The following is an 11,761-nucleotide window of genomic DNA, read 5'->3' on the forward strand; positions in this document are numbered from 1 at the left end:
CCAGCCTAAGTGATTCAATATATTGATGTTGCTATGAATTCTAGAAATTATTGATTGTTATTCATGTGATATCTAGGAATTTTCAGGAGCATATGCAGTAATTTGTTTTGCATGAAATGCTTTTTTAATGATTAAAAAACCCAACTAATCTAACATGAAGAATTTTGCTTCTTGGATTTTTCAAGCTTTCTTCTTTAGCACTGTATGAAAGACCTATTCCACTTTTTAAATGGTATTTCACTACTTTTTCAATATAACTGGCCAGTAGGATCTATCTTTTTCTGATAAAAAACAGGATTTGCTGTCAAAACATGATAGTGACCCAATATTTTAGAAGAGAATAAACCAAGGTAAAGATTTGTGAGTGTCAGTAGCTTAGCAGAAAAAAAGGTTTCAACCTTTGTCCATCTTTTATTTCAAATTACCTGTTTAATTAGTAGAAAATTGAAGCAAAGATGTTAAATTATGTTAAAGGTAAACAAATCCCATTACAAACTGGAAATATTCATATAATCTCAATGTTTCATTTTTCTTTTGCATATGCAGATATAGGTATATCTTTCTTACACCTTTCTTAGCATTTTTATACTTATGTACTTTAGCTATTTGCATCTGTATCAAATTTCTACTCTACTGTCACTGTAGCATAGAAGTAACCCTGGGTGTTTGAAATTTACATAAAAAGAACATAAACTTCCAGGATAAACTTTGTTGGGTCCTAGGAGTCTGCAAAGTCTTTGATTATAGGTCTAGCTAAATAAATACTCTGATCCAAGGCTTAATTTAGCTCAAGTATAGCTTTTTTAATCTAGTTAACTTCAGATAGCAAATTCTAGCTGCTGAGACTCTCTGTGATAACTCACAGACTAGAAAGGAACATGCTATATAATCTTTGTGGAAGGAGATCCTCACTAAGATCTTGGAATTTTTGGATGGAGTATATGGTACTCTGTATTATTTCTGCTTTGATGAATTGTCATGGAGGGCAAGTCACCCTCTATCTCAGAGGCTATGCTAATTGAGTTAAACCTCCAGCAAGTTCTACAAATCTGGAAAGACTTTGAGAATAGGACTGGTGATGGATTGTATATCTTTAATTCTAGTACCTGGAAAGTTCTGAGAAGATTTTAGATTTGTTGTTTGTTCTCAGAGAGAACCAGTGACATCAGGAGGGTGGTGTGTTGACTTGCAAGTGAATCGGATTTAAGTGAGCCAGAGCTATGCAAAATTATCAACCTGCTCTCTTCTACAGAGTCATCATAGGAGTGTCTAGTGGCAAGACATAGGTCAAGATTACTGGCAGTGGCTCAGGATACAGTGGGGGACAGTGGTCTTTTTAAGCTAAGGTTTTGCTCAGTTACATCATAGACTTAGAGCTTGAAGGGACAGAGTTCAATTGTCTTGTTTTGCAGATGAAGAAACTGAATCTCAGAGAAGTTGCCTGGAGTCACATAGAAAATATTAGAGATCTGTGACTCTATCCACTAACCATGCTGTTTTTTCACCAAAGAATCAACCAACAGGTGACCAATTTTTTTTTTTTTGACTATAACAACTCGCCAAATCATCTTAAGCCATAGTTTCATTACTTTTACATTTATTCTGCATCAGCGGAGAAAGCATATGCAACAATTAAATAATGGATGTTTGAAGTATTTCTATCATGTCCTACTAGACCACAGATTTTATAAAGGCCAGGATAGTCTTCTACCTAAACTTTGCACCTCCCTTAGTGTTCTGCAAATAGTGTTCTGCTATTCAGAACTAGTGTTCTGCTATTCTGTTCACACAGTGTTCTGCAAATAGTATATGCTCATTGATTTTTTGTTAAACTCTTCTTTTGAATTAAATACAATGTTATGTAAATATTTTTAAACTTTGGAGTCAGATAAAGTCAGTAATCATTTATTAAGTACCTATTTGTGTCAGTCACTGTGTTAAGTGTTGAGATTACAGAGAAAGTTAAAAAAAAATTAGTTCCTGTCCTCAAGGAGTTTACAGCATAATAGAAAGAGACATTATACAACCATGTAGAAACAATATATGGATGGGATAAATCAGAGATAATCTCAGAGGTAAATTAATGTTAAGGACTACTGGGAATGACTTTTTGGTAGAAAGTGGAATTATAACTGGTTGCTAGGAAGTATGGGAAGTCAGGAAGTGAAGATGAGGAGACAAAAAAGGACAAAGAGAAAAAGGAGAAAAAAAAGGACAAAGAGGGAATTTGGGAAATGGAGCTATGTGAAGAATAGCAAGGAGGCCAGAATCACTGAATCATAGAGTTCATGGAGGGGAGTAAGGTATAAGAAGAGTGGAAGGGTGAAGAAATTATTAAGGGTTCTAAAAGCCAGATAGATCCTTATAGTTGATTCTGGAGTTTATTGAATGGGGAATGACATGGTCAGATCTGTTCTTTAGGAAGATCATCTGGAGTTGAGGAACAGAGATCAATTAGAAGCTCAACCACTGAAGAGGGCTTGCAGTAGAATGGTGGCTCTAAAAGGGAGAGAAGGATGTGTGTGTGTGTGTGTATATATGTTTTGAAGGTGGAATAGACAGGACTTGACAACAGATTGGTTATAGAAATGGTGAGAGAGGGAGAAGGAGAGAAAAGATGTAACTAATCACTAAGGATGTAAGCCTGGATATCTTGATGGTAATAGGGACAATTAGGAAATTTGAACCTGGTTCTGTATAAGCAGCTTATTTTTCCTTCCTTCTCTTACCCCCAGTTTTTTTTTCCCAGTTCCTATCTAGGTTAAAGTATAAGAATGAGTTTCTTTGAATTTAGCATCATTCCTGCAACATAGTAGGTATTTAAAAAATGCTTATTGATTGGATATTGCATAAAAAAATCAAGATGCAATCTAATGTTTCAGTGTCAAATTTTTCGACTTGAAAACATGACTAGTGGATACTTTTCAAATGTAAAGAAGTGTGTTTCCTAGTTAATGCAAGTTGTTACCTATGAAGGTTGATATGAATGATTTGGAAATGAAACATTCAGTCATACTCTTACCTTCTAGCCTCTTAATAACAGCAACAGAGATGAAGTATATAGAAAATCCTTTTGTGTTTATGGAAAATTTTACTTTTTCTAAGCAATAATGCTTCTTTCTATAAACTGAAGAGTTGTTTTTGAATGATAGTTCATTTGAACTGTATCAGTATGTAATAGAGCTTTATGGCAAAAATACTGAGGCAGCTGAACGACATGTAGCATTTCCTTATTCTCTAAAACATATCTTCTAATATAACAACAGAATAAATTTTATATTCCTTTAATGTGATTAAGTTTAACGAATGTGTTAACTATCTACTTATGTATAGACACTTGAAGAAATAAGATGATAAATGATACCATACCTCTCCTTGTAAAGCTTTTAGTTTAGTTGTAGCATTAAATATATATACAAATACAAAAAAATGTATACAAATGATTATAATGTAAAATGGTTCCTGATAAATGCATAAAAACATCTAAACAAAGTGCTCTGGAAATTTGGGGGCTTCATGAAATCTTAAAAGGCTTCATGTAACAATATGACATTTGAGTTAGGCTTTATAGGATGATATGGATTATAAGTGGATAAGAGAGTGTAGAGGGAGTGAGGGCATTTCAGGCACAGAATAAAGGTGCAGAGGTGGAAAAACAGGAAATGTGAGTTGTCAGTTACCTTAATGATAATATATTGTACTTTATAATTTACAAAGAACTCTGGGCAAGCATTTAACCTTTCTAGCCTTCAGTTTCCTTATCTGTGAAGTAATAATTTACAGTTCTATGTAATTCCTAAAGTTAACTTTGACCATGTCATTGCCTGGCTCAAGAACCTTCAGTGACTCCCTATTCCTTTTGTGATAAAATACAAACTTCTAAGGTTGGCATTTAAAATCATTTACAGTCTGGGTTCACTACCTTTCCAGGCTAATTTCACATTATTCTACTTCCATCTTCCAGAACTCTCTATTTTAGCTAAATGTTTTTATTTATTTATTTTTTTTATTTAATAGCCTTTTATTTACAGGATATATGCATGGGTAACTTTACAGCATTAACAATTGCCAAACCTCTTGTTCCAATTTTTCACCTCTTATCCCCCCACCCCCTCCCCTAGATGGCAGGATGACCAGTAGATGTTAAATATATTAAAATATAAATTAGATACACAATAAGTATACATGACCAAAACGTTATTTTGCTGTACAAAAAGAATCAGACTCTGAAATATTGTACAGTTAGCTTGTGAAGGAAATCAAAAATGCAGGTGTGCATAAATATAGGGATTGGGAATTCAATTAGCTAAATGTTCTTACATTTCCCCTCAAATTTGTCATTCTACCTCCTGTCTTTATGACTTTATGTACAGCTGCCTTGGTTTCTTGAATGCCCTTCCTCCTAATCTCTACCTCTTACCTTTCTTCTAGAGTCATCTTTCATCTTATATAAATCTTTTCTTGATGCCTTTGGTCATTAGTGCTCACTTGTCTCCAGATTGTCATGAATATATTTATCTGTGTTCTATCTTAAAACTTTAGTGCCTAATATAGTACTTTCTACCTTGTAGAAACTTAGGAAGAATTTTGGAATTATGTGATGAGGGAGTTGTTGGCAAAGGACCACTTAGCATGGCATGCCTGCATCAAAAAAGGCACTATGCCCTATGAATGAAGTAGAATTGCAGTAGCTCAAAAACCAAAACACAAACAAAAAAGAAATGCATAAATTTAGAGATATATTCATCCCAAATGTCTTATGGACTACTTGTAACCAACTTGTGGTAGAGGACTCTAAGTTTTGATTGGTCTGATCAGCCATAGTTGACCACATTTTAACTTGACCCAACATAGTGATATCATTTTGGTCCTCTTGGAGCACAAAAAACAACAAGAAACCAATCAACTAAAAGGGACTTACGTGATCTAATTCAATCCAATAAGCATTTATTAAGAATAGGTTTACACAGTACTTTTTTTTTCTTGTGTTATTATTCTCCTGATTTTAAAGATAAGGAATGAATTAGATCAAGTGAACTTTTAATATACCTTCCAGTTCTAAAATCCTTGAGGTAGTTAACTGGTGCAATGGATAGAACACTAAGCCTGAAGGCAAGAAGACTTGAATTCAAATGTGGTCTCAGCTACTTTAGCTCTGCGATCCTGGGCAAGTCATTTAACCTCTGTTTTCTTCAGTTTCCTCATCTGTAAAATGGGGGTATTAGCCATCTACCTCTCAGGGTTGTTGTGACAATCAAATGACACTCAATTTCTTCCATGTTATAGTGAATACATTTTAGTTCTTATGTATTTATGTTTATATTCCTATGTCACTTTTTATATTTTTGGACTTTAAATAAAATTTATAAAATTTTTCCTTTGGTATTTTGAAGGATACATGATTTTATTGGTGTGGAAACTTCCTCTATTAATCTAGATAATAATTATTTCACACTTCATTTTGCACAAGAGCAATTTTTATACATAGATTTCCATAAATTCTATATAGGGTATGTACTAAATGCATTGTTGTTATTACTAGATTCTTTTAATATTTTGAGGGACACTGATATAACACTTGAGCTATCAACCTGGTATTTTTTATTATCAGTATCTGATTACATTTCCTTCTTCCTGATCTTCACATATCATCAATTGTGTCTTTTATTTCATTCCTATTTAAGTCACCTGCAATTTGGACACTCCTAAGATTTTAGTATTCAATTATTAGTAATACCTCATAAAGAGAGAATTTTGTTTCAGCAAGCAGTTTGGGAACATTGAAAATAATGTTAATATTCCCAAATGTGGTATATCTTGATTTTATCTACTTACTCAATTCTAAATCCAGTGCATTATCCAGTTGTAGTGAGTGTTTAAGCTTTGAGTGTATATGTGTATATAAGTAAAAAAAATTGTGATTCAGAGGCAAATAAACTAACTTGATGGCCTATTTGTATAACTTGTCATAATCTGGGCAATGTATTTTTTTTTTAAATATTTCATTTTTGTGTGTGAATTGTTAAATTTCTTGTGTGTGAATTGTTAAAATTCTTACTGTGAATTTAACTTATGTTTTTAGTATTTATAATACTTAATAATATTAGTATTTTTAGTATATTTAGTATAATAATTGTTTAGTAATTAGTATGATGTTATCTTCAGATGGGGCATTTGGAAGACCTTATCATTAATAGGAAGGCTTCCTTAACAATTGTAATTATGAAGTAATCAAATCTATAGGAAAGAGAGACCTTGTGTAATATAGTGATTCACTTGGTGGAATTTATACTCATTAACAAAGACCTATAGAAGAGGCTGCCCTTGGAAAATGGTATGTAGGCATAAGGTCTAAAATGTCTGTAGTGCTGAGAACTAAAAGTAAGCATCCCTTGTCTCCTTAGTTCTGTGCTGCAGTCATTAAATAAGCTTTTTTTTTTTTTAAAGCTATTTCAGCTATTTTAGCAACCACAAAATCAATTAACTGTCATCCTTATTATTATTCTAATTCAGAAGCTTATTATCCACTTCAGTTATTGTTAGTATTTCTGCCTTAATGGACTTTTGGGTTAATGAATAATTTAGTTTTTTACTGGAAATACAAGTTAATCGAACTTCAGTTGGTGGTCTCAGTTCTGAGGTTTGCTAAGAACTATTTTCTTGGCATAATATGCTTCTATGTTACTTGACAGGTAAATGACAGAAATACATAAGTAAAAAGGTCAAGAAAGCGAGAAGTTTACTGCTGCTTCTAACAGAAAGATGGACTATCTCCCTAAAGAGGGTTTTGAATGCCACCATTTAAAAGCTGAGAAGTTTACTTTTGAAAAACTATATAGTTCTTAAAAACCATTATAATTTCTCTTTACTTAAAATAGGAGTTTGCATGTTGGGAAGAGTCTGTTGATTTATGAAATTTACATTGACTAGTAAATTGGGGGGAATAAGCATAGAATTGATAAGTTCATGAACTGTTGGAACATGTACTACTCAAAATTTGTTGGGAAGCAAGAAATTCAGTATTTTATATTTTCAGTGTAAAATTATACTGAAATACTTTTCTCTGAAGTGGAAGTTAAAATGTGAAAATTCTAGCAACCTATCCTTTGCTAATGCATGTAGCATTTTTCTTTGTGTACCAAGTGACATTTTCTCATAAAAATTTCTGTAAAATGTTGTCACTCATTTTCTTGAGACTCAGACATTTATCTCTTTGTAGCTTCAGGGGCATTGTCAAAATTAACACATGGACTGAAAGATGAATCACTGGCTTACATTTACCATTGCCAGAATCATTACTTTTGTCCAATTGGATTTGAAGCAACACCAATTAAGGCTAATAAAGCATATAGGTAAGCATTATCAATGGGAATTTTTCAGCAGTGATAATTTTTTCTTTTATAAAAAGCCATTTGTTTTTTGGTTTGGTTCAACTGGGAGTAAAGTTTTATGTTTTGCTAGATCATCAAAACAGTAGCAAATATGACTTTTGTTGACACATTATTTAATCTGTTTACAATCTTTTTTCATTTTTCGTTTGTTCTTAAATATTGTTGAAACCTTAATTGGAGAAAATAATCTTGAAAGTAATTTTTGGAACTTAAAGAGAAAAGTGCCCCAGACATGATTCAGACAAACCTCCAAGGAGTTCATCAGCAAAGAAAAGTTAGACATCTCAGTCCTAGTCTTATGTTTAAATTGCATAGAAACGCTTTCTTTATGATAACTATGTTGGCGTAGTTAAAAGTATCACTGAAATATTATGCTATAGGTCCTGGGGAGACTAGAGAGAGCAAATATTATTGATAAATAACAAATCCTTGGGGAATGACATCCATATCAATAAATTTATCTTGGATAGAAAAGGTTCCTGAGGGATAATCTGCATTTTTTAGGTAATGACTGGCAATGAAAAGCAAATAGGTCCTGGAAATAGCTGAGGGGAGAATGAACTGAGTGGCCTGAAATAACATATCTTGGGGAACATATATAATCCAGAACTAAATATTGTTCATTATCAAAATATTTTTCTGAGGATTGTAGCATATCTTCCTAAGAGAAGCAGCAAGTTATGGCCTTCTCAATGGGAAGTATCTGATGAAGATGAGGGAGGGAGAAAATCTATAATCTAGAACAAACCCCTTTGTTACCCATTTTTACTTTGGTAGGAAGTTTCTGGCAATGAATGAAGTGTGTTGTTGGAAGGCATCCTTTTCATTAATAGAAATATTGATAGGCGGTTTCCATTGTTTCAATGATATCTTATAATTTTACTTTATTTCAGAGAGCCTCTATAATTGTGAAATATGAATTCCCTTTGTAATATCTTGTCCTTTACTGGCTATTACTTTCATTGTATTTTTTGAAATTTGTAGTAGTCTTCAGTAAATGATCCACAATGACATTTTCTCTTCTTCCAAGTCTGAGAGTGGTATACATCGATTCTCTTAATTCCTGTCCTTAGGAGCATGAGATGAGACTAAGTGTTATGCCCCATTTTTGTAATGGTTGTCAGAAATTTTACTATGCCTAAATTCCTATAGCTTTCCTACTTTTTAATTCCTCCTATAGTTGTGTGTTGTGTGTGTGCGTGTGTGTGTTACACACACACACGCACACACACACACACACATATTTTTCCCCATCAGAACCAAATTATCATCTTGTTATAATTAACATATAAATATTAAGGAAATTAAAGATCTTCATTTTGATTAAGGCATTGGTGCTACTGTGACCTGACTTTATTCTAAATGCATTTTTTATTTAGCAGAAGTCATTTTTTGCAGCAAGAAGTAGAATATTGGATCTTAATTGGAGAGCCAAGTAGAAAACATCCTACCATTCACTGTAAAAAGTAAGTTAAGGTACTGTTGAATTATACTTAATTCTTTATTTGGGTTTGCCTATAATTAAAGAAAAATATAGTTTTTGTGCATTAGCCCATTGTGTCATTATCATTAGGTATATATGCCATGCAATACACACACACACACACACACACATTTTAATATATTTAAGAAAAATCCAATTATTGGCCTAAATTTTGGGATTTAAAAAACTCCATATATTACTATAAAGATCAGTGCTTATAGTTATAACTTGTAATGATAAAAGAATATTTTGAAAAATGAAGTATTAGCCTCATAAAGCTCATTAAATTCAACCAACATTTTTTGGAGTCATTGTGGTACAATGTAAAGAGTGCTGGAATTGAAGTCAGGAAGCATGAGTTTGATTCTTGTCTTTGCCACTTAACTTCTTTTGTGACAGTTAACATTTCATTTAGCTTCTCTGTGCCCAGTTTCCTTAAATGTAAAATGATAAGGTTGGCCTAGATTATTATTAAAGTCTCTTCCAACTCTAAATCTGTGATTTTTCATTTAGTAAACATCTATTAAAGACCCTTGAATAAAAAGGTAAAGATGAAATCATTCTGCTCTCAAAGCCAATAATGCTTAACCTTGAAGCAATTTGCCTAAATGAAAAAAATCATTAACATTTTACTCTTAATTCTTTAAAAAAAAAAAAAAATTCCTAAATTTTCTTCTTGACTCTAGATGGGCAGATATTGTTGTTGACCTTAACACTCAAAATCCAGAGTACCTCGATATTCGACATCTGGAAAGGGGATTACAGTACAGAAAAACAAAGAAGGTAAGACAAGAGTCTACCTGACAATTCATTTTTCCAATTCACCAAAGTGTGCCATCCATGCTAAAATTTTTTGATACTGTGCCTTTTCTCCCCCTAGTCCTTTAAACTACTGCCTACAAAAAAGTAGAGGTAATTAGAATAAATGAGAAAGAAACACAGCATCTATGGGGAGAATTAAATAAGATGCAAAGAGTTCCTTTAGATAAGGGCATTGAGGGAGAGACCAGAACATCTGAGGTGTCATTGTTGAGGGCACTGAACTGCTCAAGGAAAGGAGTGAAGTTGAGAAGTGCTCAAATACCAAGAAGAAGAAAGGCAAATAGTAAGAATAGAGACAAGAAAATTTGGGAAGGGCATTGTACTTTTGAGACAGGTAGGAAGAAAGGGGAATTATAAAGGGACTTTAGAACTTTAATCAATCAGTCACTAAGCATTTATTAAGTGCATATGTACTGGACACTGTGATCATACAATGAACCAATCATTGAACCACAATGAACTAGGTCCCCTTAAGGGGCTTAGGTAGAATATTGGATGGAACGTTGGACTTAAGAATTAAAAAAGCCCATATTAAAATCCTGCCTTAGACTCATGACTATGTGATCTATATAGCCATTTAATGCCTCAGTTTCCTTAGATGTCTAATGAGGATAATAATAATACTACCTCCCAAGTATTTCAGGGTCAAATGAGATAATATCTGTAAAATATTTTAAAATGCTATTATTTTTATTACTTTTTTTAAAAGACATGCAAATTTGTGCCTATAATTTTCCTTCTTTGTCTTAACAGAATGTAGCCCAAATATTCAAAGCCTTTTTTATGTTACTTACTGTATTCTATTTTGTATTATCGTTTGTTTATTTTTGTATCTTCTCATTTATTGATAGACAGAAATATGTAGTTGATAGTTAGTCTAGGCAGTAGGAAGTTTGAATTCTTTCTTTACTACATACTATCAATGTGACTCAGTGAGATGTTTAATCTCAATAGTCCAGACAAAGTTCTAAAATCCTACATTGCTGATCCTCATTGGAGAAATTTCCACACTGGGAATTCGCTACTTAAATGTAATCACAGGTCCACAGATCCCTCTCACTCAAAAAAAACAACCTTATTTTTCCAACTAGATGATGAATTTCTGGAGGGTTGGGACTGAATTTTATCTGTCCCCTTGAGCACTTAGCATAGGAACTAGATGCTCAATGCCTATTTGTTGAATTGAATATTTGTCTTCTAGGTAGGGGGGAATCTACATTGCATCATAGCCTTTCAAAGACTTAATTGGCAAAGATTTGGCCTTTGGAACTTTCCATTTGGAAACATTCGACAAGAAACACAACCTCCAGCACATTCACAAGGACTTGCTAAATCTGAGAGTGAAGACAACATCTCTAAGAAGCATCATGGACGTTTGGGTCGGTCTTTGAGTGCTAGTTTTCATCAGGAGTCAGCGTGGAAAAAGATGTCCAGTATTAATGAAAGAAGAAATAGTGCCTATTTGGGTTATAATGATTATGATGATGATTAAATGGGTTGGGTAATGCACAATTGTGTAAGAAAACTTTGGAAAAAAAAAAAGAAAATGGAGTAGGGGATTTTACTAAGTTTGTGTTATGTATGACTAGATCTCATTGTGTGGGATAAAATAGTCTGGTAGTTTTTCAGTACTTAAGCTTGTATATGATTGTGATGGTGATCTCAGATATGTGATTAGATAAGCACAGAGTATTATACTTGTAAAATTAAAGAAAATAAGCAATCAAAATGGAAAGCAATTTCTTTTTTAAAACCAAAATGAAACTGTTTACTTTTTAAACATGTTAAAGATAAAGTATACTTAAAAGAATCAAGATATGAACTACTTAACCGAGCATGAAATTTTAAAATAACTTTTCTCAGATGAACATTGAAGATTATTCTGCATATAAGATTAAAATATAGGTCTTCATCTTCCTTTTTTTTTTTTTTTTTTTTTTTTTTTTTTTTTTTAAAGTAGTTGATAGAGCTACCAGTTACTAATTTCAGCTAAGATATATAATGATAAAGGCTCATCTGAAATTGTCCAATGTGCTTTGGTAACTCTATATAATTTTATCGATAT

The 11,761-nt window shown here is 32.7% G+C and overlaps 1 protein-coding gene across 5 annotated transcripts in view; it reads left to right on the forward strand.

Moving 5' to 3' along the window:
* BIVM (basic, immunoglobulin-like variable motif containing) overlaps window positions 1–11,425 on the forward strand; it is a 43,857-nt gene extending 32,432 nt beyond the window's left edge. For 4 of the 5 annotated variants that reach the window (XM_031958692.1, XM_031958693.1, XM_031958695.1 and 1 more), the window contains 4 exons: window positions 7,220–7,352; window positions 8,771–8,857; window positions 9,561–9,657; window positions 10,898–11,425. In XM_031958692.1, coding sequence (XP_031814552.1) covers window positions 7,220–7,352; window positions 8,771–8,857; window positions 9,561–9,657; window positions 10,898–11,188 — 608 coding nt within the window. In that variant the 3' untranslated portion in view covers window positions 11,189–11,425. The remainder of the gene's footprint in view (window positions 1–7,219; window positions 7,353–8,770; window positions 8,858–9,560; window positions 9,658–10,897) is intronic. The other variant, XM_031958696.1, reaches the window with a different exon arrangement.
* The last annotated feature ends 336 nt before the right edge of the window (window positions 11,426–11,761 follow it).

This window comes from Sarcophilus harrisii, chromosome 3, assembly GCF_902635505.1.
Source record: "Sarcophilus harrisii chromosome 3, mSarHar1.11, whole genome shotgun sequence".
Taxonomy (NCBI): Eukaryota; Metazoa; Chordata; class Mammalia; order Dasyuromorphia; family Dasyuridae; genus Sarcophilus; species Sarcophilus harrisii.